General features: G+C 44.1%; 1 protein-coding gene and 1 long non-coding RNA gene across 3 annotated transcripts in view; both read right to left on the bottom strand.

Annotated features, from left to right (window-relative positions):
• Positions 1 to 13957, bottom strand: part of PIP4P2 (phosphatidylinositol-4,5-bisphosphate 4-phosphatase 2) — a 28525-nt gene extending 14568 nt beyond the window's left edge. Inside the window, exons 1-4 of one of the 2 annotated variants that reach the window (XM_064154669.1) lie at positions 13658 to 13957; positions 7332 to 7477; positions 5845 to 5951; positions 3764 to 3887 (exon numbers count right to left, since the gene is read on the bottom strand). In XM_064154669.1, the coding sequence (XP_064010739.1) occupies positions 3764 to 3887; positions 5845 to 5951; positions 7332 to 7477; positions 13658 to 13763 (483 nt within the window). In that variant the 5' untranslated portion in view covers positions 13764 to 13957. Of the gene's footprint in view, positions 1 to 3763; positions 3888 to 5844; positions 5952 to 7331; positions 7481 to 13657 lie in introns of both variants that reach the window. The other variant, XM_064154668.1, reaches the window with a different exon arrangement.
• A 1089-nt stretch (positions 13958 to 15046) lies between these two features.
• Positions 15047 to 25622, bottom strand: LOC135181457 (uncharacterized). Its single transcript, XR_010304884.1, has 4 exons — positions 25136 to 25622; positions 19647 to 19878; positions 18215 to 18313; positions 15047 to 15522 (listed from the first exon to the last, which is right to left on the bottom strand). It is a non-coding gene; the product is annotated as an uncharacterized LOC135181457 (long non-coding RNA).
• Positions 25623 to 25642: the final 20 nt, after the last annotated feature.

Below are 25642 nucleotides of genomic sequence, written 5' to 3' on the forward strand. Positions count from 1 at the left end.
GGATACCCCTCCCCTGCTTGCCACCATTTCCGAATGCAACTCAGTATCTGACAGCCACAAATCACCCCAGGCAGAGACCTCTGGAAGAAAGCTTGTGGAGAATGACTGACTTAGTACTGGCAGAAGCAGCAACTCATCCACAAACCAAGGCCAGAAGCTGTCAAGAGAGCCCAAACCAGATGCAGCAGGGATAGTTCAAACTGTCATCCTGCCATCCTTTTCTGTTCACCACATTTTCACTTGTCTGAACTTGAAACAGTAACAGTGGAAACCTTAACACAGAAGAGAACTCCACCAGGTCACACAAATAATCTAATGAACAAAACGTGAATAAGTAGCAATGGTTCAGCTGCAACACCACTGTCACTGTGCCAGCTGGGACAAAGAAATTCGAAGGCACTGCATTGCCTAGAGCATGTGCTAAAAGAGTCAGGAAACACACAGCACAGGTGTAGAAGCAGGAAAAGCACAGCCCATACTTCTGCTTTCAGATGGAGAAAAGCCAAGCAAACAGCTCCTGGAAAGGGAGTGAACACATCAATACTCTTAAAAGAGCACAGAGCAAGCAGCTCACAGTTTGACTTTGCCACTCCAGGGTTGCTTGTCTAATTTATTAACTGCCAAGTGAAGGAGGGAGCTTACTGAGCTGGTGAGAAACACACCTAGCATTATGTATTTGCTTTACAGTATGGAGATCTCAAAGGGTAGAAATGCCTCCACCAAAGCTGAATTTCCAGGCTGGCTAAAGCACTTCTGGTTTGTCTTTTTGCTTCTGTACTGACTCAAGCAAAATCAGAAAATTGCTTGGGTTTAACCAAAAAAAAACCAACAGCAGAATCTGAAGCTTACTCATAGAAGGAGGCAGAGGGCAAAGAAGGGTGGGAAAGATGCATAAAGTGAGCCAAAACTTTGTTTCTTGGTAACTCAGCACAGAAGAATGCAAATTTCAAATCTCTAATAACTTTTGAGGGTTTCTGTTCAAGGTACCACAAAAAAGTAAACTGGAAGGTAGGATTAGGAAGTTCAAAATGATTCTGCTCCCTACAGTGGCCATCAGATCTGAACTCATCTAGACAAATTCCAAATTAAGAAATTTAGCCTTTTCAGGCACAGTCTTGTAGCTATGGGCAGATGACACCAAGCTAGGAGCAGGTGTGGTCTGTTGGAGGGTAGGAAAGCCCTGCAGAGGGACCTTGCCAGCCTGGATGAGTGGGCAGAGGCCAATGGGATGAGATCTAACAAGGCCAAGTGCAGGGTTCTGCACTTTGGCCACAACAATCCCAAGCAGCACTACAGGCTGGGGACAGAGTGGCTGAGAGCAGCCAAGAGGAAAGGGACCTGGAGGTGCTGGGAGATAGTAGCTGAAGATGAGGCAGCAGTGTGCCCAGGTGGCCAAGAGAGCCAATGGCATCCTGGCCTGGATCATGAACAGTGTGGCCAGCAGGACAAGGGAGGTTATTCTGCCCTTGTACTCAACACTGGTCAGGCCACACCTTGAGTGCTGTGTCCAGTTCTGGGCTACTCAATTCAGGAGAGATGTTGAGGTACTGGAATGTGTCCAGAGAAGGGCAACAAAGCTGGTGAGGGGCCTGGAGCACAGCCCTGTGAGGAGAGGCTGAGGGAGCTGGGGGTGTGCAGCCTGCAGAAGAGGAGGCTCAGGGCAGACCTCATTGCTGTCTACAACTACCTGAAGGGAGGCTGTAGCCAGGTAGGGGCTGGTCTCTTCTGCCAGGCAACCAGCAACAGAACAAGGGGACACAGTCTCAAGTTGTGCCAGGGGAGGTCTAGGCTGGATGTTAGGAGGAAGTTGTTGGCAGAGAGAGTGATTGGCATTGGAATGGGCTGCCCAGGGAGGTGGTAGAGTTGCCATCTCTGGAAGTGTTCAAGAAAATCCTGGATGAGGCACTTAGTGCCATGATCTAGTTGTGTGGCTAGGGCTGGGTGCTAGGTTGGACTGGATGTTCTTGGAGATCTCTTCCAACCTGGTTGATTCTATGAAACCTAGCCTTTATGGACCTGTTGTTGGAGGGGGTTTCTTATGGGTTTGTTGGGTTGATTTTGAGGTTTTGTGTTTGTTTTCTTTCCTATTGGTTTGTTTTGTTTTTGTGGTGTTTGTTAAACTTATGTTCAGCTAAAGAACTTCTTTGTGTAAAGTACAGAATTCATTTGTGCTGCACTTAGAGAAAAGTAAAACAAGAATAAAGATAAAGCTCCCATTATTAAGAAAGACCCCAAAGATAGGTCAATTATTTGGTAATGAGAATTTGACTGACTCTCCCTTGGAAGCAATAATAATAATGAAAACAAATCAGAGAGAAGATGGTGATAGACACACAATACTGCAACTCTTCCACAGCACTGCTTGTGCCTGTGCAGTTTTAAAGTTGTGCTAGAAAACATAACTGCATTATAATATTTGTGACTCTGCAGCAAGCTACAGAGATCCTGGGGGTACATCAGTTTGTAAAACATCATTGTCTTAAAAGAAAAGCTAAAAAGGCAACCTTTAACAAATGATTCCTGGTTTATAATATATACTTGAGATGTTTTTTCTCTCCCACAGATTCGATAGCTTCCTGTTAGTAACACAATTCTATACTGTATACAATGTTCTTACTAGTTGAGGTCACAGATACTGGTAGTTTTAGAAAAGCAAACTAAAAACCTACTTCCAGCTGTCTCTGGCTACAGCTACTGATCTTTGGTACAGGTTGTAATAGGAATATTTAATAAACAGGTAGAAACAACTGACAGAATATTTCTCAAGCAGCCCTTTGATGGTTTCTCACATAGTACACCAATTGTAAATTCAGAATCAAATCCCTAATTGCTCTTTAAAGAAAAATAAGGCTGAGCCATCTCCCACCCTCTGCATTCATCATCTGCTACAGTAGTTAAGCCATCATTGCACACCTTACTGATCTATAAGCCTGAAGCAAAGATCTGAAGGAACAAGTCTCTTTCACTACAGAGCTCATCTCAAGCAAACCCTTCTCTCACTGCTGATCCAAGACAACACAGAAGGCCATTCCCTAAACTTCCTCATTCCATTCACAAAATACACCTGAGTATTCTCTTGTTTTTATGTATCCTAGGAGCTTGTTTCAGGAACATACCACCCCTCTGGTGATTATGCAGGTTTTTCAGCTGTACCACTTCTCTCAGCCGTTTCCAAGAAGCCACAAACCTGACAAACATTTGAGCATCACTGGGTAATGAAGCTAAAACTAAACTTGTGTATTGCAAAGATCCTTCTTAAATCAAAGTTCAAGTACAGCAGCCCCTTGGCCTTGTCAAAGGCTGACAACAGTTCAACAGCAAAAGGGCATCCTTGCATTGCTCTACTTCAAAACTGCAATCAATAGACAGCCTCACACACAAAGCAAGATCTCCAGCTTTGGAACTGATAAATACACCAAATGCAAGTGCCATAGGGCAGAACTGCTTTCAGCCACCGCAAAACACAACTATCACTGCAGGCCTAAACAGAACTCCAAGTGAAACTTCCTTTTCCAGCCCCATCCACTATCACATCACTCAGCAGCAAGACCAACACACAGAAAGACTGTCAGAAGTTTTCTTGAAATGCATGTAAAGATAGCCAAACAAAGACCAGCATATCCACAGCAATATGAGCACAGAAGCAACTTTAGATCCCCAATGACGCCACAGATGGAGGCAACACGCTCTTTGAAGTGCTTACAACAAATAGCTCAAGGGATAGCACAGTTAAGTTAGAAGGAGAATCTTCTGCTTTACTTACAAGGAACGTATTTCCACAGTGCCCACATACCACTCTAGTTCCTTCTGGTTGAACTGGCAAGGCAGGCTGAGCTGGCTGCTCTTCTGGGATCAGCATTACTGGACCAAGAGTAATGATGCGTCTACTGTGTTAAGAACATTAGATGTACATGTAATTAAGGCAGGAAAAAAGCAGGATAAGGAGTTTAAGCAATTAACTCAGTTCCTACCAAATATTTCCCACTTTAAAAATATAATCTTTTTAAACAGATAATGCATCAGTTTGGGTCTCTCTAAAGTGTTTTCATTTTCAGTTTTGAAAGCATTCTCTTTCACTATAAGACTGGCCAGAATGCTGTCGAGATCAAAGTCTAGCCTTCATATGGCAGGAATTCCTCAGGAAAATTAAATCTTAATACCCAGGTTAAGCAAGCTCATGAATTGGAACCTACATACCCATGTGAGTCATGTAGAAAGCATAAGGACTCTTCCATAACCTGACTCTCCTAACCAAGTCAGATATTCTTCCTTCCCATGCTACTGTCAACCATATCAATAAGTGCAGCATATCTACATTTGCACAGTAAAAACTCCATTCAAACTGAGTGAACTAAAAATGAAAAGCACCCCAGGTTGACTAAATACACTTGATATACCATTAAAAAGTTGAAGTGTTTACTTTCATGCTCAATGTGTTTCCAATTTAGCTGTACGATTTGTCCATCCAAAATGACAATACCCAAACTAACCACCTCAGAGCAGAAGGAGGATCAGACTTTCTTAGCATGAAAAATGTGAAGGGGAGAAAAATTCAGGTACAGTTTAGCTGTACAATTTGTCCATCCAAAATGACAATACTCAAACTAACCAACTCAGAGCAGAAGGAGGATCAGACTTTCTTAGTATGAAAAATGTGAAGGAGAAAAAACTCAGGTACTGTTTAACTTCTACTGCCTCTCTCCCTACATACAACCAAAACTGTATTCTGGATGGTCTGTCTTCAGTCTGAAGCTTTCCATTTAGAGCATATACTCAACTCTTGTTCTTCCTTTCAAGTACTTCAATTTTGCTCATCTTCTAGAAAGACAAATACAGAGCCTGTCTTAGGGAAACATCTGAACTAAATGCTTTTAGGATTATTTTAATTCAATTAAGTAGTTGGATTCAGCTTGGTTACCAACCATATGATGTACTGCAAATGAAATATCTATTCATAAACATTTTTCCACTCAGAAAATGTTTGAAATATTTTTAAGTTTTCCCATATTGTGGTTTTGTTTTTTTAAAGTCCCCCTCTAAAAGCCTCAAGCTATTTCAAAACCAGAATAGCCACCATACTTGGGACTAGGGCATTTGATATGGTAGAGTTCCCATTCACATGTCCCCAGCATAGCCTCCATCTCATTTTTCCCTGTTAGAGCTCCACCACTTGCAATCAAATGACTCCTATCTCAGCAGGACCTCTAGCACCCTAAGCCAAATGGTAAGAATGCTCACTATAGCAATTGTGCCTATGAGGAGATTTAAAACTCAGCATAAGAAGGGAGGACAGGGCTGAAGTCAACTTACTGATCCTTCTCCTATTTCATTCTGAAATCATCACTCTGAACCAAGCAAAGTGAGCAACCTGTGTGTTTGCTATAATCAAGTCTGCAAAAAAAAATTGTTAAGCCCCCTGAACAAGATATTTTCTTCTCTGTTGTTCTTTATAACTTTTGTTCCTTAGGAAGTAGCTAAAATAGGAAATACACTTAAGACGACCCCCTAAATACATCCTTTCCCCCCCCCCCTTTAATAGTAAATAAATAAAAAAGAATTAAGCAAAACCCACACTAACAGAACCTGTGCCTGCAGTCATTCAGTAATGCTCTTAGAATCACAGAATGGTTTAGGTTTGAAGAGACCTCAAAGATCATCCAGTTCCAACCCCCTGCCATCAGCAGGGACATCTACTAGAACAGGTTGCTCGAGGCCTCGTCTAACCTGGCCCTGAACTGTCTGTGCTTCAGGGCCCTTCTTGAACCTCTTTTAGTTTTAAATATTAAACACAGTGAGCAGCTTTGTATTTGAAGAAAACAATCTCAAGACATTTTTCATTCTTACCAGTTTGGTCTTGGACAGCCTATTTTCCGAGACGTATCCTTACAGATAAGGAGGCAGTTACATTGACATCTAACATACTTCTTCCCTGAAGGAGGGTTTTTGATTGGCTAAACAAAACACAAAAACAAACCACCAGAGAACACAAATCAGAAGCCAGAGCAATCTGTTTTTAACTCCTCATAAAAGTGTGACAAAGCAGAACAACTTCAGTGACAAGTCCTTGCTACCAGGGAAATGCAGTTCCTCTTACAGTGGGAACTGGAGTCAAGATAAAATTAGAAACATTCTCTCTCTTCCCTGAGAAAGTGCAAATTTCCTCACTAGAGCAAAAAAGAATGATGGAAAACCAATTCATATTCCAGTAAGGCCTCAGTTTCACTGTTTTTTAAACTATGAGCTTGAAGTAGTGGTATCTTTTTTGAAGAACCAGTCAAAATAACAAGGAAGCCTCCTTGCCCAGTACAACAGCTTTATACAGCAGTGACAGGATTACAGTCTGGCTCTCAGTCACTCAGAATATGTAGACATCACTGTACTGTAATGTCAGTTTAACCTGTACTGCAATTATCTTTTCTCCAACCTGGAGTCAAGTTCCCGAGTCCCTTTTATACAGCAAATCAAAAGCTGCAAGATGCTTTGTTTGGCTTGAAACATTAGCCACTGGCAGTGAAAGTGAGTATTAATGGTAGGTGCTCTACTCTGAAGTGAAGTAAAAAAAGGAGGATGTTTTCTTACAGTCTTAAGGCTTCCTGTTTCTGGTTATATTTTGAAGTTATATTCATCAAATAAATCCAATCTACTGTTTTGGTTTGGGTTTTGTTTGTTTGTTTGTTTTCTTTTTGTTTGTTTTGATTTTTTCATGCAGATGCACCTAGTAGGTGTAAAGTGCTGCAGTATCAGATTCTGAACCAAAAAGTAGCAGGAGGGAAGAAAGGAGAAGCAGGAGGCCAAACACTAAAGACTTGAATTAAGAAATGGGGAGGAGGAGCAAAAAGATCTGTGATCATTGGAAAAGAACCTACCATTTATGAGTTTCAAAACTGCTGTGTTGTGGTTTGTTAGCAAGCTAACAAATTGACTGAACAGCATTGCAGGAGGAAAGCACACATCCAGGGAAGGGTGTGGGTTACTTTGTTTCTTCTACTCTTGAAATAATGCAATTCTTCATTTCTCTTCATCCCACTAAAACTAGTTTCAGCCTTCTCTACAGAAGAGCAATTACTTAAACGACATCTTTGCTTTTGCCCTCCCCAGAAGGAAACATTCTGTGCTCAACAGCACCAAGACTTATTTCAACTACTTATGACCATCCTTCTGCCAGCAGCTGTTAAACTTGCATGTCAGCTACACTAACAGTCAACTGTGCTGACAGGTCCTGCACAGGGATGGTAGGAAGGGATGCACTCTTTTCAGATGAATTCTACCAATGACATCTTTCAACTTGCTCCCACAAAAAGCCAACACTAAAAAAAAAATCTCTGGTTTACCGTAGCTTCATTGCAAACTGTGCACTTCACAACATGCTGGTGCAGCTTGCCATCCAAATTGATCAGTGACTGGCACACACGGCAGTTTATGACAGGAACACCGCTGGCATCTGGGCTTGCAATGGCAGTATATGGAGGAGGAAGCTCTGCTGCAAGAGAGCAGGAAATCTCAGCTGAAAACCAAGAGGCTTAGGGGATCCTAAAGCACTGTCAGCAAAGATGACAGATGAGCAGTCACACCCTCAAAAAAACCCACAACAAAGAAAATCAAAGCTCGTTAGTATAAAGACAAACTTCAGTTTGCTTTCCTCTTCCCCACAGCCCAAACATCAACAATGCCTAAAAAGCTTACCAGCAACAGAAACACACCAAAAGTCACACCAGAAAAAAAAAACAGATTGAAAAGCTCATCTATACAACTGTTTTTTCACCTTTTCTAAAGACTAAAAACACAGCAACATACAGCCAACCTCAAAATCCCAAATACACCACAGATCAGTAACAACCAGAGACTAGAAATAAACCAAACAAACCAGAACAAGACATAGGTAGGGGGAAGGACCATAACCAGCATTTACAAACACCTGGAGAGACCAAAACATGTAGACAAGTGCTTATCATACAGTAACAAACACTACAGGTATAGATAGAGAAAAGGCCTGGTAAGGAAGTAAGTCTTGGATGGGAAGTGGCATAAAGAGCTTTTGAGTGCAACAACAGAAAAATTATGCTATCTTGAAGAAAACAAGATGATCTGAACTCAGAGGTTCTGCTTTTAAGGGTTCCAGATATATTTCCTGTCCAAGAGCCAAGCACAGATGAATAAGGAAGCCCTTAGCCACATACTATTAACATGTGGCAGAATAGTGACCTTGGGCCCCTGTGGAAGAGTAGATTTCAGCTCTTCCAAGCCTGAGTCTACGACAAACCAGGGAGAAAACACTCAAGATCTTTCTCGGTTTAAGAATCCATGGAATGAAAACAATTCAACACAGCAATCTCACATGCTTATGACTGCAATTATTTGGCACCAGCTTTAATTTCATTGAGAAGCTCAGGGCTCTTCAGGTAAGCAGACAAGGAATGGGCATACTTTGTAGTTCAGAGCTTCTTTTTTATACTGACAATTTGAAATGCTCTGCAGCCTTGGACTTCAATAAAATTATTTCCTGGTTACATCCAAGCAGCCAGTAAAATCTTCAGAAAAGCAATGAGCTCAGCCTGCTTTCAGCTTACAGACTGCACTGAACTTGCTGAGGGGTGGCAAGGGGAATCACAGGCTGTTATGAAAGCTGAAAAGCCCAAATGTAAGCCTATAAAACAGTGAAGGAGTGGTGAATCTCTCAAAGTGGCTGTCATAAGCCAAAGGAATGTAAGAAACCCTACCTGTGCTTGCTTTTAACTCAGAGGCAGCAGAGGGAAGGTAGACACCTTAAGGGTTTCAGAATCACATCCAACATACTTGAATTATTTAAGAAAGAGAAACAAAGCTGACTTAAATGCAACAATAAGATTCTCAAGTCATACCTCACAGAATGGTAGAGGTTGGAAGGGACCTCTGGAGATCAGAGTCCAACCTCCCTGCCAAAGCAGGATCACCTACGGTAGGTCACACAGGAATGCCTCCCAGGGGGGCCTTGAAAGTCTTCAGAAAAGGAGACTTCAATGCAGAAGTTCCTCCTCATGAACTTGCTGTATTCAAGTTTATGCCCATTACCTCTTATCCTGGCACTAGGGACCACTGAGAAGAGCCTGGCCCCATCTTCCTGACACCTACCCCTTAGTAAGAATTCATGAGATCTCCTCCCAGTTTGCTGTTCTCCAAACTAACCAGTCCCAGCTCTGGCAGCCTCTCTTTATATATGCTTCAGTCCCCTCAGCATCTCAGTGGCCCTGGCCTAGACCCTCTCCAGTAGTTCTTTGTCCTTCCTGAACTGGGTTGCCCAGAAATGGACACAGTACTTCAGAAGTCTCACCAGAGCAGACTGATACAAACTGATACTCCATTACTTAAGTGAACTTCAGACCTACAGCTTTTTTCCAGACCTTCTGGTTACAGAAACTAAGACCCTTGGAAAGATCATGCAACTTAAAGAGTGTTGTTCTGATCTTTTCTGTTTCCGAGGAATAACACTAAGCAAATACAGCATCCAGTCAAAAATCTTCAAGAGCAGCAGTATTTGGCAGTACTGTAATACCCTGTTTTCAGTACAAGACTGCCACATGCCATATTAGAAGATGCAAACTGAACACACATGCACAAGATAAAACTCCAACCCCCTCACACTTTGGCAGCTGGAAACAATCTCATGTTTACTATAGACCATTGCCAGAAACCAGGTTTGAGATTTAAATTATGGGAAGAGAGTATCTGAGGTGCAAGTGGAAAAGCCAAGGCTGCTGCAAGGTGGTTTTTGGCTGCAAGTATGTGGCTCTAGTGCTCCAGCAGCTGACACACTTTCTGACTGGAAGAATAGGTAGCCACAGAGCAAAAGGCACATCCAACAGACCAAACTCTGTCAGGATGCCCCTGCAGTTCAATCTCAGTTTTGAGGCTGCTTTTTGAGAAGCAATGATCATGTTACAGAACTTCTTTGCTTTGTCCTGTCCACTTGAAGTGCAATTTCTCAATTCTATCAGCTGGGAACAGGACAGGTGTACTAAGGAAAGGCAAAGATTATCTTCAGAAGTACTAAGCAGCAAAAAGAGAAACAGGTATAGAGCAGCCTTTCAGTTTTCCACAATCCTGGACTATTTAAGAATCAGCAACTAGACACTTCAAGGCATTTATAATATTCTACACCCTTCTTGTAGGTGATAGCTCTTAGGATTTTGAAAGTTGGTTAAATGTAGGTGGTTGAGCACCTACAGATCCTGCCAGTAAATCCTCCAGCCTCATACTGGAGCTGCTCAGCTTCCAGGTAAGCAGCCATGCTCTGCCTGTCCTGCTGGCTCAGCAAATTTCAGATAGCAAGCAAATAATGGCTGCTTTTCAGAGCTGTGCTGCAGCAAATCACATTTGCTACAGAGTAGAAAGCCCGTAGGGATATTGGCATTGCAACTTTCACCTTTAAAGAAAAAGTGCATTTGGAAGAGCTCCAGGAAAAAAAACTAACAGGCAAAAGCCATCAAAATTAAGTTTAAGGAGAAGTAAACTGGGGAGTGAGGGAAGTGATAAGAAAAATAAAGGCATTGTCTCAGAATTCTTTGCTCATTACACCTTAATAAAAAGGTTTCAAAGCACATTAACATACTTCTGTATTTTTGACAGCTTGAATTTCAAGCTAACTATAACATCTAAAACCAGTTCATAAAAGTCCATCACGTTGTACGAGACTGGATGGTAGATACATTTCACATGCACACAAGAGGTTTCAGGACAAGTTTAACATTTCCTGCAACTGACATAGTAGTCCACAGCTATATTACCAGTTTTTCTTGGGGAAAAGTGAAATCCAGAAGTGATTAGTTGAGCAAGATTAGCAGAGTGCCTTACTACGAAGTCCACCTGACTCTAACCCTGTATCTGAAGGGCAGCAATCATAGGGAACCATCTGCAGCCTACCTGGGCCAAACAAAAATTAGCTTGGTTTGAGTTTTATTTGAATTAAATAAAGAGAACCTCCAAAACTCCTTATCCTAACATGGGAGACAGTGAATGAGGGAAGCTAAGAACTGAGAAGGTCTGAACCAACCCACTCCACCACGCCCCCCCCAAAAAAAGAGAGACACATCCCCTTCAAAAATGATAAAAACAACAACTAAATAACCACTTTATTACTGGGAGCAGAACTGATGGTCTCACCCTTGCTGTGAAAATGTCCTGAAGTCCTGTGCTCTGTGTCCTCATCAAAAACACCCTGCTTGCACCCCTGGGAACAGAGCCATTACCAGTATTTAACCACCCACCTGCTTACACTGAGAAGGGTCTGCTGAGTCTCAGCTGTAACCCAACAAAGGAAGAAGAGGCTACTTTCAAACCATAGCCTCTCTAATGTAAAATCCAGGATGACATATTTGGCACAGCAGGTAATTATAGGTATAAATCTGTTAATGTGCATTCAGGTGGTAGAGGGCAGAGGGCTTCCTCCTTCCTTTGAAGGAAAATCACCAGTCAGGTGATGTCAAGCAAAAGCAAGGAAGATGCAGCAAGGGGGTTGGAAGAAAAGTCCATCTCCCCAGGAGAATGCTCCTTCCCTCTAAGTCTAGACTTGTGCTAGGGAGATAAGGATTGCCTCTTAGCTAAAAGAGGCTTGTTAGCTTGCACAGAGCCTTTCACTAAAGATAACAGACACAGCAAGAAAAGCAGATCTATGTCACAGCTCTGCAAAATTTTGTCCTGCAGATACATTTTTGTAAGTTTTGCTTGTATGCTTACTCGGGAACTGATCAAACAAAGGATACTGAACTTGTAAAGAGAAGCCTGACTTTCAAGAAAGCTATGGTTCCTCCTCCCCATCTCAAGCACCACACCCCACCAACAGTGCCAAGCTGGTTAACAAGAGTTACAGGCAAGGATGGAAGGCACAGCAAGGCACAGCTACCAACTGAAATGATCATTTGAGATCCAGCCTGTTTTCAGGTGGTGGCTTTTACACTAGGGTCAAGAGTCACTAATCAAATATGCTTTCATTACTCTTTAAATCTATAAGGACCTTTTTAAAAGACTGAAATGTATTCAAAAGGAATAGTTACAAGATAAGGTCTATCTGCAGGTCAGAATTTAAACTAAGGTGGATTTCTACTACTTAAGGGATGATGCCAATCCTGCACAACTTGATTGGGGAAAAAAAAAAAACACCAACCAACAAAAAACAAACCAACCAACCCCAAAAACCAACAAACCCCAAAAACCAACAAACAAAATAATTCCCAGCCTCATCTGTTTTTCAGGCTGATGTTCATTTGTGCAGTTCAAATGAAAGCAAACAGCGAGTACCAGCTACAGCACTAACTGATAAAACATTTTCATCTCAAGGCAAAGAGAACTTGCTTTCCCCAAGTTTAAATATTGTTCAAACCCGACAGATGCTCACCCACAGCATCCTAGTTACAGGCATATGCCACAAATCTATATAATGACATAAAAACCCTTAAGAAAAGGCCAACACATGGGAGCCAGCAAGATCAGGACTGCAATCTTACATTTTAAAGGCTACTGCTAGCAGAGCTACACTAATCTTATTTAGTCTCGATGCCTTCAGCTTTCTTCCCTCCCCTTCTGCTCTAGAATGTTTAACCAGAAGGGGGTGGGGGGGGGAACCTATTAACATATTTTGTAAGCCTCCTGATTTATATATTCTAAGCACATTTCTTTCACCTACTTACTGAATAAATATTCAGAATGTATTAACAAGATGATTTTCCCCCAAGTCTGTGCAATGAAGTTAATACCTCGTCATGAAGCCCCGGTTCCAGATTTGTGAACCACAATATCCGACTTGCTTTAAAATTAAAGCCAAACCCAGGGATGGCCTTGAAACGTGTTTGCAAGGACATCCTAGTGGTTTTGGACTTCAACTACCACACTGCAATGAGCCCTTTCCCCATGTGAGTTCGCCTGCCAGCATAGGAGCTGATCAGCTGGCACCCCCGGCTCGGGGCACTGCGATGGTGCCCGCAGGCACAGCGCACAGCTGCTCACATCTGCGCACTGGGTTCTGCTGGGCCACTCCTGCCTCACACCTCTGCGACTGCCGCCCGCAGCGCGCCGTGCCCCGCTCAGCTGTGCGCAACAAGGGCTCTCTTACTTAATCCTGCTCCTAATTCATGCGGGAGCCCAAGCCCGACAATTACCTTGCAAGCCCCGACATGTGAGCGAGTTGTAACAAGCAGACCGGTTCTGGCTTGTTCTCCCACTGCAAAGGTTTGGGTTTTTTTGCCTCCTTTTCAAGAGTTCACAGAGGAGCGCTGCCGGAGCAGGGCCTAGCCGGCCCTCGGCTGCGTTACCTGTTGTCCTCCGCCTCGTCCTCCACTGCCGGGGCAAAGCGAGGGCATCCCCTGCCGGCAGCCCCACGGCCCAGCCCCACATCTCCCAGCTCTGTGCAGCCCGGCCCCGCTGTCACCCCCGGCCATACCGTCCCCCCTCGTAGCCGGTGTCTTCGCCCGCTGACAAAGGTGAGGGTAGACGCTGTGCTACCGCAACCAGGCACAGGAGCCGCGTCCCCCGGTGCAAGCATAGGGGTCCAGACCCTCCGTCCGAGAGCCCCGCGAGTTTCGCCAGGGCCCGACCCGATCCGCCGCCAGCCCCACGGCGCCTCGGCTGGCATCAACCCTCCCGCCCACAACAGCTCCAGGGGTAGCTGCTCGACGACGGCAACCCTTACCTCGGGGGCTGCTGTCCGGCAAATAGGGCGGTGCGGTCGGGGTGACATTGCCGGAGCCGGGCGCGGAGAGCAGCGGAGAGCGCTCGTCCACCCCCTCGGCGGCCATAACTGCGACGCGAAGGGCCCTTCTCGCTACCGGGGCTCTCGGCGGGGAAGATAGGGAGGCGGCCGGGCCGGCAGCGCCGGGGAAGGGGAAGGAGCGCAGAGGAAGGGGCTGGGAATGAATGGGACCGGGGAGGGGCGGAGAGACGGCGGGGCGGGCCCTGAGCCAGCTGGACCTGCCTCCCCCCGTTCTCCCGTCATGGGCTAATGAGCGGGGCAGGCCGGGGAGGGGCTGGACTTCCTCCCGGCGACCAAACGATTGAGTCCTGCTACGGCGGGCAGCGCCGCTCCGGAGGCTCCCGGGCCGGGGAGCCGCCCTGCAGCGGCCTTGCCGGCAGCCGCAGTAGGCCGGAGGAGGGTGTGCGGTGGGAAGGGCCGGCCCGCCCCTCGCTGCCCCGGCGAAGCCCCTCAGCCCGCCAGCCATGGACTGGGAGCATGGGGCTGCGAATCGAGGGTGGCTTCAGCTGGAAGGTGTCTGAAGGAGAAACATAGCCAGCCCTTTAAAAAAAAGAACTATATATATATATATATTTAAGTGCTTTTGGATTTTTCTTTGTGTTTCATTGGGGCTTTAGGGTGGGATTTGGTGTTTCTGGGTTTTGTTTGTTTGTTTGTGGGGTTTTTTTGTTTGGTTTGGGTTTTTTTTTTTCCCCTAAAACGCCGTGGTTATAAATAGCAATACTAAGGAAGTGCTATAGTTGATGTTGCTGCTACCCTTCGCCTGTTCCAGAAGTATGAGGATGGAGATCGGCAGTGATGGACTCGACTGCGGTGGTACTCACTGAGGTGTGAAAATGGTGATAACCTTTAAAGGTACTCTAAGCAGGAGGAGATAAATCTACGTGTTACCAAATGTGCCGCTCAAACGAGAAGTCTCTCCCCCTAGAGTCACGGAGCTCTCTGAGGAGGTAAAGACTTCATTTCCTTCTGCCAGACAGCCCACTTGGGCACCATCTGGAAGTGAGGGAAAGTAGCCATCCTTGATGGATTTCTCAGCCTCTACTGAAATAAGACAGATGTTTGTTACCTATGTTCTGTGCCCTGCCATTGTCCGTAGGTCAGACGTCGTGAGGCTGTGATAACACCAGAAGATAAGCAGTTACTCTATACACAAGCAGACAGCACTGCCAAGTGCCACTCAGCATCCCTGTGACATGGTGACCCAGAGCCAAGCCACTTCTTTACAAATCCTTTTCAGGTTTTAAAAAAAAAAAAAGCTTCTATTTTAAAAGTAATTTTATTTGCTTCACTAATTTTTATTTGGGATGAAAAGTGTGGTTTTGAACATTGATATTTCCTGGAGAAATAAAGTCCAAATTTGAGCAAGGTTTGTTTCCATGTATTAATACCCTACAAAGGCAGCTGCCAGCTGTCTTCATAATGCAAGAAATGTAGTCTTGCCTTCTCAAACTGCTCTTCCTTTGCAAAATGCAATGACTAACTTGGAAGATGCTTTTTGGGTATGGAGGTCTCCGGTTTCAGTCTTCTCAGAACTCTCTCAAGGTGAAATCAATATTTAAGAGCTTCTTTTTGTGAGGATGTTTAGAGCTGCAGGTGTTTTGTGCCCCCAAATTCTTCATGAGGTACTGTTGATCTTGGCAGGCCAGAAGAAGATAATTAATATCACTAGTCAGGGCACACCTTCAGCCTATGCTCTTGCTATTGTGTCCCATTTTCAACAAGTACAAGACCACAGGCTTTCTTTGGGAGTCCTGGTGCAGGAACTAGCATTTGCAGACAGGTTTCCTTACTGTTATTCTCATCTGGGAAAAGACAAAAGAGAACTTACATTTTGCTAAAGCTGCCAACTAGGCAGCACCGAGTTCCACCGAGACCCGGTCCATCAGACTGCAATTAGAACAGATTGTCTGTGTGGGATCTCCTTCTCCACTGACCTGCTGTTCTGTGCCTCAGAAGAAGACTGAAAACCTTACAATCACTCCCAGGGGCCTGAAGGAAAAGCTATGTCACAACTCACTCTGACAGCTCAGGCCTGCACGTACAGCTAAGAGTGGTTGTTATTAAGCATCACAGTGTGCTGACCTATTCTTGGCACTATGATTATCATTTGAGTAAGTATCTATTTGGAATAAAAAATGCATGGATTCCTCCAGCCCCTACAACTTAAGTCCTTTAAACCTTACAGTCACTTGATCTGCTAAACAGTCTAAATAGTAGAGCTGAGTCATCTACCTCTGCTTTTCAATACTTTGAGTCTGTGTATGTAAGGTTGCTAAAGGTCTGCAGGACTTGCCAATTCAACTGTTGCAGCCTGACATGTAGATTTGCTAGCACTGTCTGCAGTACCCACATGAAGTGACATGTAGCAACAGAGGGAACCAAAAGATGTACTGGAAAACGAGGTGATGCATTTGGCTAGTAATAAATCTTCTTGTAGTCAGGTGGAGGTCAGGCTCTTCTCCCAGGCAACCAGAGATAGGACAAGAGGGCATGGTCTGAAGCTGCACCAGGGGAGGTTTAGGTTGGATATTAAGAAGCACAGAAAGGGTGATATTAGGAAGCACTCTGACAGAAAAGGTGATTAGACACTGGCATGGGCTGCCCAGGGAGGTGGTGGAGTCACCATCCCTGAAGGTCTTTAAGAAAAGATTGGATGTGGTACTTGGTGGCATGGGTTAGCTGAAGTCGTGGAGTTAGGTTATAGACTAGACTCAATCTCAGATGTCTTTTCCAGCCTCAATGATTCTGTGATTCTTTGGATGTTACTTAAGTTGTTAAGGACTGGAACATCACATTAATACCAGGCTGAAGATAACTTTGGCAGTGAGACCACATTGCTTTCTTCCCGATCTTCGTCTGGACACAAATGCCTCATGATAATACCAATTCTAAAACTATCTAGCTATAAGTTTTCATATGTAGTTTAAAGTAAGATAATCCAACAACAAAAAATCTAATAAGATATTCACTATAGCCTGTGTGAAAGCATTTTTTGACAGATGGGCAGGTCTTTTGAAAACACTTCTCACTTTTGTCTTTTTTTTCTGCTGTGCCACCACCTAGCACAGAATTCTGCCTGAAGATAGGACTGTAATTTGGCACTGGCGTGCACAACCCTCTGATAACCTCTGGAGCTGTTGGTATGTTTAAGTATTTTTTTTCTTTGCATGCATGCACCTGTAATTTACCCATGCACAAAAGTATACAGACACCACAAAAATGGGAATGCTATACAATTCCATGTTTATGTATACTTGGGAAAGGGCTGATTCCTCTCTGTGCAGCCAAAATTAGTAGGTCCATGGAGGACAGGAAATAAATATGAACCTCTTAGGTGCAGAAGGATTTTGTCTCTAGTCCCCTCAAGACTGCTCATCCCATTAGTGTTGTGTGATAAGTTACCTTCCCACTGCCAAAACACAGACAAAGAACAAGATGTCATTCAGTGACAGCTTGGGAGGTTGACAGCAGCTAAGGCTGCAGAAGGCGGTTGTTCTTCCAACGCACTCCTTCCCACCTGCAGGGCTCCAAAGGCACACCAGAGCAGTGGGAAGGGTCATGCCTGCTGCAGTGACAGTCTCTGCTTGTCCCACCCCCTGTTCCCAGCACAATGGGCAGCACTGGGCCAGGGATTGGACAAGTCTGTACTTGGTCAGTTTTTATCCTGCACATACTAATCCTGTCACTGCAGCACACTCATGCAAATATGTGTAGAGACTGAAGTTACAAAGCTGCAATTTGCTGGATTGCATTAATCTTTCTACAGTAACAGAAATTATCATGGCAAAGATGTCTTCATTTACACAAAGGAGACCTCCTCTGTTATCCCTACCTGGAATTGTGATTCTAGTACAGCTTATTCTTGTAATCATCTTTTTCTGATTGCACATCTGTCATTTCTTTCACAGTCTTGGTGCTATTTTTAGTTATACTTATTTTTAGAATAATGGAGGAATTTTCAGCCTCAGTTCAGAAGCAGTCCACACTGGAAAATGTAATCTTGATTGGCAGGAAAATTGTTCATGAGGCTTTAATTCCTTTCCAGCCCAGCCCCTTATCAGTGTATTACCATAACTGATAAGTGCTTTCTTGGTCATCCTGAAGACACCAGCTGCTTTTAAAAAATCTTTAATATATTCATCTCCTTTTAATCACATTGCATATGCTCAAGATTCCTTCCTTTATTATTTGTCAGAGATTGCTACTCAATAAATAGACAATCTAGACACAGGTGTGTCTAGATCTCTTCCTTCTGTAAAACTGTTCCATTTGTTTGCTAATGTCAGCTAAGTGGCATCATACTAGTAGGTTTTTGAATATTCATTTAATTCTGTTTCCTATTCTTGTCTGGTTGCATATTACAGAGATAATTAGGTAACTTCTAAATGTGTGGACCCTTCTAAATGTTGGCATTATACATAATTTTAATTTGATCTCTGATTTTCAGTTCTGAGGGTGGGGGATTGGAGGGAACAAAGAAAAAAGTTGTCTTACATTTTTATTTTCCAGTTTCAGTTGGAGTTACAATTTTTAGCCAGAAGCACTTCTGAGTCTTCGGTCATGAAGCCAAGCAATATCAGGCTCATTCACCACCTAGAAAAGATACATCCAACAAAACCAGGTAAAAGATCTGAAGTTACTTCTGGTGCTTCAGTAGATGGCACTCTTTGCTCTGAGGAATAGCAGAGCTGCTGTGCCCTCCTGGTACGAGGTGAAGATTAAGAAGAAAGCTTGCAAATGAAGCCAAGGTTAGAACAGCTTTTGATTGTGAGTTATCCCTTGACACATCTCAGAAGAACTGCAGCATCTTGGCCACACTCCATTTTGGATAATTAATCATCTGACTTGAATTCCCATTGCCATTTCAGTCTCAGTGAGCAGCCTTCCTCACTTTCAATCAGAACTTCTTTCATGCAATACATTCATTAAAGAATCGTTCCATTTCATGAATGGATGAAGCAATGAATGTAATGTTCATGATTTGTCCACAAGAATAAAACCCAGTAAAAAGGCTTGTTACTCCAGTTATGTTTATGTGATCACCAATCTCTGTGTCAGCTAAGAAGCAGCTTTGCTGATGATCTAATGCTCAGTAGATTCATGACAAGGTTGCAAATGGTATTGCAGAGACTGTTCCACACATGCATATGAATTATGTGGATTGAAGTGGCATGATGCTGCTTTGTAAACTTAACTGCATTTGGTAGCATGCTACTCAAAAGTGAGAATGACTCCTTCTACTGATCTAGAGATCTTGGAATCACCAGCACTTTGGAAGTAAACATTTGAAATCAGACTGGGGGAGTGAAAATAGTGGTGATGGCCTGTCTCCAAGATAAGCTTTGGTACTGGGACATGCCAAAAGAGATGTTTCTAAGGAAGGAATGTGTAGATGTTGGAAATCTGACTGAATGAAATTATTGAAGAGCATCAGGTGCCTCAGGCTTGCCTCTACCATGGCTTTGAGTTCTGCAAGACTTCTGTGAGTTAGGAAATCTACACATAACTGGAGCAGAAAGGGAAGAGGTTGAGGGAGATGAGTTTACTGTAGGTATACAGAAATTAAACTGTACATCTAAGTATTAACTGCACCTACAGGCCTCCTTCAATTGATTATTTTCATAAAGAAATAATTGAGTTTTACAGATAGTCATACTGTGTGTCTCTCAGCATGTGATGCAAGGGTGGCAACAGTGTGAAGGATTATGCAGAATTAAGAATCTGTATTAATTTTTCTATCCAGGTGAACTGGATAGCAAACTGTTCATTAACATTGAAACTCAACAGAAACTTAGTCACAGGTTCAAAAAACAATGCACAGGTTGGAAATTTATCCCTGCAGGGCAGAGGCAAAACTAGAGCAGTTATGTCTTAAAGTGGCAGATGCAAATATTATACTGGAGGAGGCTTTTAAGTATTTACTCACAGAATTGTAACTCAGGCAGTACTCAAAGCAGGTGGAACTTTGTCCCATTGGCCACTGAGACTTGATTTCTCCCAGGCTTCTGTTGAAAGGAGGCAGACATCTCTGAGCTTGTCCCTGGCTCCTCTGGACAATCTGTGTATCTCCAGGACTTGTAGTCTTAGCAGGAAGACTTTCAGGGGCAGGCAGGATGTCTTGAGGTGCACAGGGTCTCAGCAGAGCGTCATGCTGGGGGCTATGCAAGGCAACCACATGCAGGCATTTGGAGCCTGTCCCTGGTAAGCTCTCCAGGCAAATTCGGGATGCAAAATGAGGCAGCAGCAGCCCCTGTGCTACCTGCTCATCCCTTTTATCAATATCCAGCCTTGGGGCATTAGACATCGATAAGCCAATGGGAATGGCACTTTGCCAGGCCTCACCCTGTTAGGCAATGCCAGGGCTTTCACCCTACCCTCCCAAGGTTGCTTCCCCAGCACAGAAGGAGGTGGGAGGGCAGGCAAACATGTCTGGGCATGGATAAGCCCATGTTTGCCCCATCAAGCCTACCACCACAAACAGCTAGCCTAATCCCAGCCATCAATAAAGAGGAAATTGTAATTAACTGCAAAACATAGTAGCAATGAGAAACCAGACAAATTAAAAGCTTGGAGAAACTCCAGCTACTAGAGAGATAAAATTTCTGCTAAAAGAATAAAAATAAGAGAAATAGAGGTGTTTTGTTTGTTTATTGGTTGTTTTTTTTTTAATGTTTATTTGTTTTAATCTCTACTAAAATCTTATCAGTACAGATTGAAAATAGAAATCTGGAAACATGCATTATTCTCCTACTGATGGAAAAGATGTGAGAAGAATGCCAAAGGTATCATGACCTTCATCAGAGTAATTATTTGCAGCTTTTTGATACAAACCCCAATATCCTCCTGGGAAATGTCAAAACAGAGCCAGGAATTTCTTAACTGACTGATTTAAGACTGTCAGCAAAACATACAGGACGTGTAACAAGGAGAAAGAATGCAAAATGGTGCAATTAAGGTAACAACTGAATAGAAAACAAATCCCATTACTGGCACTACAAACAAATTTCCAGATCCATAGAGCTGAAAAAGCTGCAATGAAACGAGTCTACTTAATGTCACCACAGCATCTCTATAAATAGTTCTCCTAATCAAGAGCTAATAAATACAAAGTTATTGCACATTGTTCCTCAGCACACAATCCATGAAAAGTCATTCCTGTGATCTTTCTATCTGGGATAAAAAGAAACTTAGTTGCTCCAGTGAATGTCTGCAAAAGGTGTTTTGATGTGTTTCAGATCTGGGGACTAATGACACAGTTTTGTTGTGATCTCAGTATCAGGTTGCTCGCTTAAGTTATAATACTCTGCTTTCTCCTTGCAGAGCTGGAAGACCTTGCACCATGCTCCTATTCAATGCAATAGAGATAGATTCCACTTCACAGTATCACAGTATCATCAAGGTTGGAAGAGACCTCACAGATCATCAAGTCCAACCCTTTACCACAGAGCTCAAGGCTAGACAATGGCACCAAGTGCCACGTCCAATCCTGCCTTGAACAGCTCCAGGGACGGCGACTCCACCACCTCCCTGGGCAGCCCATTCCAGTGTCCAATGACTCTCTCAGTGAAGAACTTTCTCCTCACCTCCAGCCTAAATTTCCCTTATTCCTCGCAGGCAGCTATTGCCAATTCCAGCTCTGCCTTCCATAAACCCTCCCAGATGACCTACTACACTGTCTGAGGTCTCTAGTATGCTATCTCCTACAGATCACAAAAAATCCCAACAACCACCTGTAAGAAATTCAGAATATTTGTGTTTTCTGATACACTATCAGACATGGCATCATCTCTGGGCACATTCCTAGAACAGATGACAAAGCAAGAATTAATTGGGAGAGTGTGGTATTGGATGTTGAGGAGTTTGGAGTTCAAAGGCACTGAATTGGGAATTCCAAGAAAATGAAAAATTCATTTCTGCACACATTCGAGTCCTGAAAGTGGCTTTCCTGAAAAAAAAAAACCCAACCCAATCAGGTAGTCTATAACTACCTGAAGGGAGGCTGTAGCCAGGTGGGGTTGGACTCTTCTCCCAGACAACCAGCAACAGAATAAGGGGGCACAGTCTCAAGTTGTGCCGGCGGAGGTCTAGGCTGGATGTTAGGAGGAAGTTGTTGGCAGAGAGAGTGATTGGCATTGGAATGTGCTGCCCAGGGAGGTGGTGGAGTTGCCGTCCCTGGAGGTGTTCAAGAAAAGCCTGGATGAGGCACTTAGTGCCATGGTCTAGTTGTGTGGCTAGGGCTGGGTGCTAGGTTGGACTGGCTGATCTTGGAGGTCTCTTCCAACCTGGTTGATTCTATGATTCTATGAAATGCTGGCAAGGGATGACATGGACTCCACAGGATTGAATATGAATCCCACTGGAGACCTTTATTGTTCATTACAACCCTGTTGATATAGTACTAAGCACAGAGCACACATGTACACATTAGCAGAATGTAGGCAAGTACAGCTCAGCTTTTTACATACCTCATGCCTTGTTTTTCCCCTTAGCCAGATATCCCACTATCTTTCCTCCCTCATGGAAGGCATCCTGAAGCTGTGGTTATGAAGGTCAACTGCTTATACACTGCTTGCTATTATTCTGTCTTATATTGCATTCCTACAAACAAGCCCCCCCAAATAAAATCAACTCACCCTCCCCAATAAACCTGAAAGCAATCTGAAAGTATCATTTTCTTATAAGCATGGAAAGGGATTTTTGTGAAGTGTTTAGTAAGATGAATGAAAACACACATCAGCTTTATTTATTGCTTTAGGTTTGGAGAAACTACTAGATTTTCCTTTTTTTCTCCTGCATGATACATTGCAAAGGTATAGAGAGCTCTGGCAGGTGCCTATTATTAGATTATAAATCTAGAGATAAAAATTCATGTAGCAGTTTGAGAGCTGGATGGAAAGATGGCTGATGTTCGGTACTGATGCTGGTCTGAAATGCTTGAAGTAGTGCTTTTGTACCTGCAGCCCCATAGTCCTTTGACCTATCCTCTTCATTTACCAACTGTTGTAACCTCCATATGTCCTGCACCTTTACAAACAATTCAGTTGAGCTCCTTGTGTTATCATTTGTTGTCTCTCTTCACAATTCAGCCATAAATCATTCCGTGTAGAGTGTTCACTTCAATGTGCTGCAAGAGCAAACACAAGCCCTCTGCCAAGCTCATCAACTACTTAATCAGCTCTTTGTTTGTAGATGTTGAATGCAGTGTGATAAGTTTTCTTTGGGATGTGTGCGGCAGTATCTCTGCATGTCAATCAGAGCATTTCAGCGGCCTGCTCACTTTGGGATTGTACTGCAGAGTGCTGGAGTTCATTCATCCATTTTGCTAATGTCTTTTAACCATTTTCCTTGCCCTTCATATTTTTCTCCTCCAGATCCTTACCCTGGTTTACCTCTTGCTTTGTCCTTCACATGCACAATTCCTTGTTACTCTCTGGCTTCTTGCTCAGCTCTCTTGCAACCTTGCGTCTTGCCAGAGCTACTTCCCCAATGCATGCATCTGTGACAGAGATCTGTCTCCTCTCTGACTTGCCCTAACACCATTGGTTCATGCCCTGTTTTAAAATCCACAGAATCATAGAACCTGGAAGGGACCTTTGAAGGTCATTTAGTCCAACACCCTGCAATAAACAGGGACATACTCAACTAAATCTAGATTGTGTGGTCCTGCTTTGGCTGGGGTGGGGGGGGGTTGGACTCGATAATGTCCTTGGGTCCCTTCCAACCCCTAATATCCTGTGAGCCTGTAAATCAGGTTGCTCAAAGCCCCATCCAATGTGACCTAGAATGTTCACAAGGATGGGGCACCTACAACCTCTCTGGGCAATCTGTTCCACCACCCTCACTGTACAAAAATCCTTCTTTATGTCCACTGTGAATCAATCCTTCTTTAGTTTAAAACTCTTACTCCTTGTCCTATTTCTACAGGGCTTATTAAAGAGTCTGCCCCCTAAATTCCTCTCCATTTGTCAAACACGCCTGCTCCAATTCCCTCTTCCATTCTCCTCATTTTTGTGCTCAAACCACAGAGCTCAAGGCTAGACCATGGCACCAAGTGCCACGTCCAGTCCTGCCTTGAACAGCTCCAGGGACGGCGACTCCACCACCTCCCTGGGCAGCCCATTCCAGTGTCCAATGACTCTCTCAGTGAAGAACTTTCTCCTCACTTCAAGCCTAAATTTCCCCTGGCACAGCTTGAGGCTGTGTCCTCTTGTTCTGGTGCTGGCCACCTGAGAGAAGAGAGCAACCTCCTCCTGGCTACAACCTCCCCTCAGGTAGTTGTAGACAGCAATGAGGTCTCCCCTGAGCCTCCTCTTCTCCAGGCTAACCAATCCCAGCTCCCTCAGCCTCTCCTCGTAGGGCTGTGCTCAAGGCCTCTCCCCAGCCTCATCGCCCTTCTCTGGACACGCTCAAGCATCTCAATGTCCCTCCTAAACTGGGGGGCCCAGAACTGAACACAGCACTCAAGGTGTGGTCTAACCAGTGCAGAGTACAGGGGCAGAATGAGCTCCCTGCTCCTGCTGGCCACACCATTCCTGATAATGAAGGGAAATCAGATTCACATTGACCTATGAGTATTAAAGCAGCTTCTTTGCTTGACCAATGTTTTGTATCATTCAGCTTGGTTTGGATGTTCCCTACTGCTGCCATGAAAACTGTCAGTGTTTGCTTATTGCTTTTGCAACTGAAAAAACAAAACTGAGACTTCGAGCAAGAAAAGTATGAAAGGTCCTGCCTTGACTTCACTTAAACCAATGAAGGACCTTCCTGATTTTCAGCATGATAAGTGATGTGAAGCTGCTGTGAGAAAGACACTTGAAAGGACAACCAAGTGCAATACCTTAAATAACCATGTGTGCTTTCCTCCTCAATAAAGAAGAGAACACAGCAGCTGGTTAAGCAAGTCAGCTGGTATGAAATATAACCCTCAGTCATCGACTTCAGTGACTAATGACAATATTCAACTGCATTTCAGCAGTGCCACTCGGTTCTGAAAAACTCACTGTTCACAGTAAGACACAGGCTGTGCTCAGCACAGAGCATCTTTTTACAGAGCCATACATTTTGTACAGAGTACAACTGTAATACCAGAGAGGGCTGTTAAAGTAATCCAATTTGGCTTTGAATTCTGAGACAACAGCAGTGAATGGAGCTTCCTTGGGGCCTCTATCTTTGAGCTGTCTTGCATTGGAAGGAATCAAATAAAAATGCATTTTACGACACAATTTCACAGTGGCAAGAGGGCACAAACCATGAACATCATGGCTGGAAAAAACGGGTGTTTTCTGGGGGATTTTAAAGTAACTTCAGCTTAAAAATCTGCCCATGCAGGGAACTATTTTGCAGATAACTGAACAGGTTTTCTTTCTCTATACACATGTATTTGCTTAAGGCAGTAAAACACGTTAAACCCCTTACCCGATTCCTTTTCGCCTTCCTCTATAACAGGATCTATCTCTAGTTGAGCTATCAGCACCGGTTTTCCCTAGGGAAGATCGAAGTCCTTACTGAGGAGCTAGGAGTAAGCAGCCGCACGGTTAGTTCTGCCAGGAGAAAAGAGTGGGTTGCTTTCCTGTAACCCTTTCCTTCCCCGCTGCCGCGGTGCTCTCGCAACCCAAGCGGAAAGCTACTCTCTCGTCTGCTGCGACCCGAGCTCATGGCCTGCAACGAGCAGCCTGAGGAGCGGGAGCTGAGCTCGGCGTTCCCGACGGCGGGGCGCAGGGGAAGCCCCAGGAGACCGGGACGGCGGTGAGAGAGATCACACACTTGCGGAGAACGGCAGACCACGTACAGTGAAGCCCTACGAGAAGGAGAAACAGTGCAACTCGACAAGAAAGCGCGCCCCGCCGCCTGTCTGCCGTAACGAAACGTGCGACGGACGGCGGGCGGCGAGGGGCGGCAGCGGGCGGGGCGGCGCTGCCGGAA

The sequence above is a fragment of the Pogoniulus pusillus genome, chromosome 14, assembly GCF_015220805.1.
Source record: "Pogoniulus pusillus isolate bPogPus1 chromosome 14, bPogPus1.pri, whole genome shotgun sequence".
Classification (NCBI taxonomy): Eukaryota; Metazoa; Chordata; class Aves; order Piciformes; family Lybiidae; genus Pogoniulus; species Pogoniulus pusillus.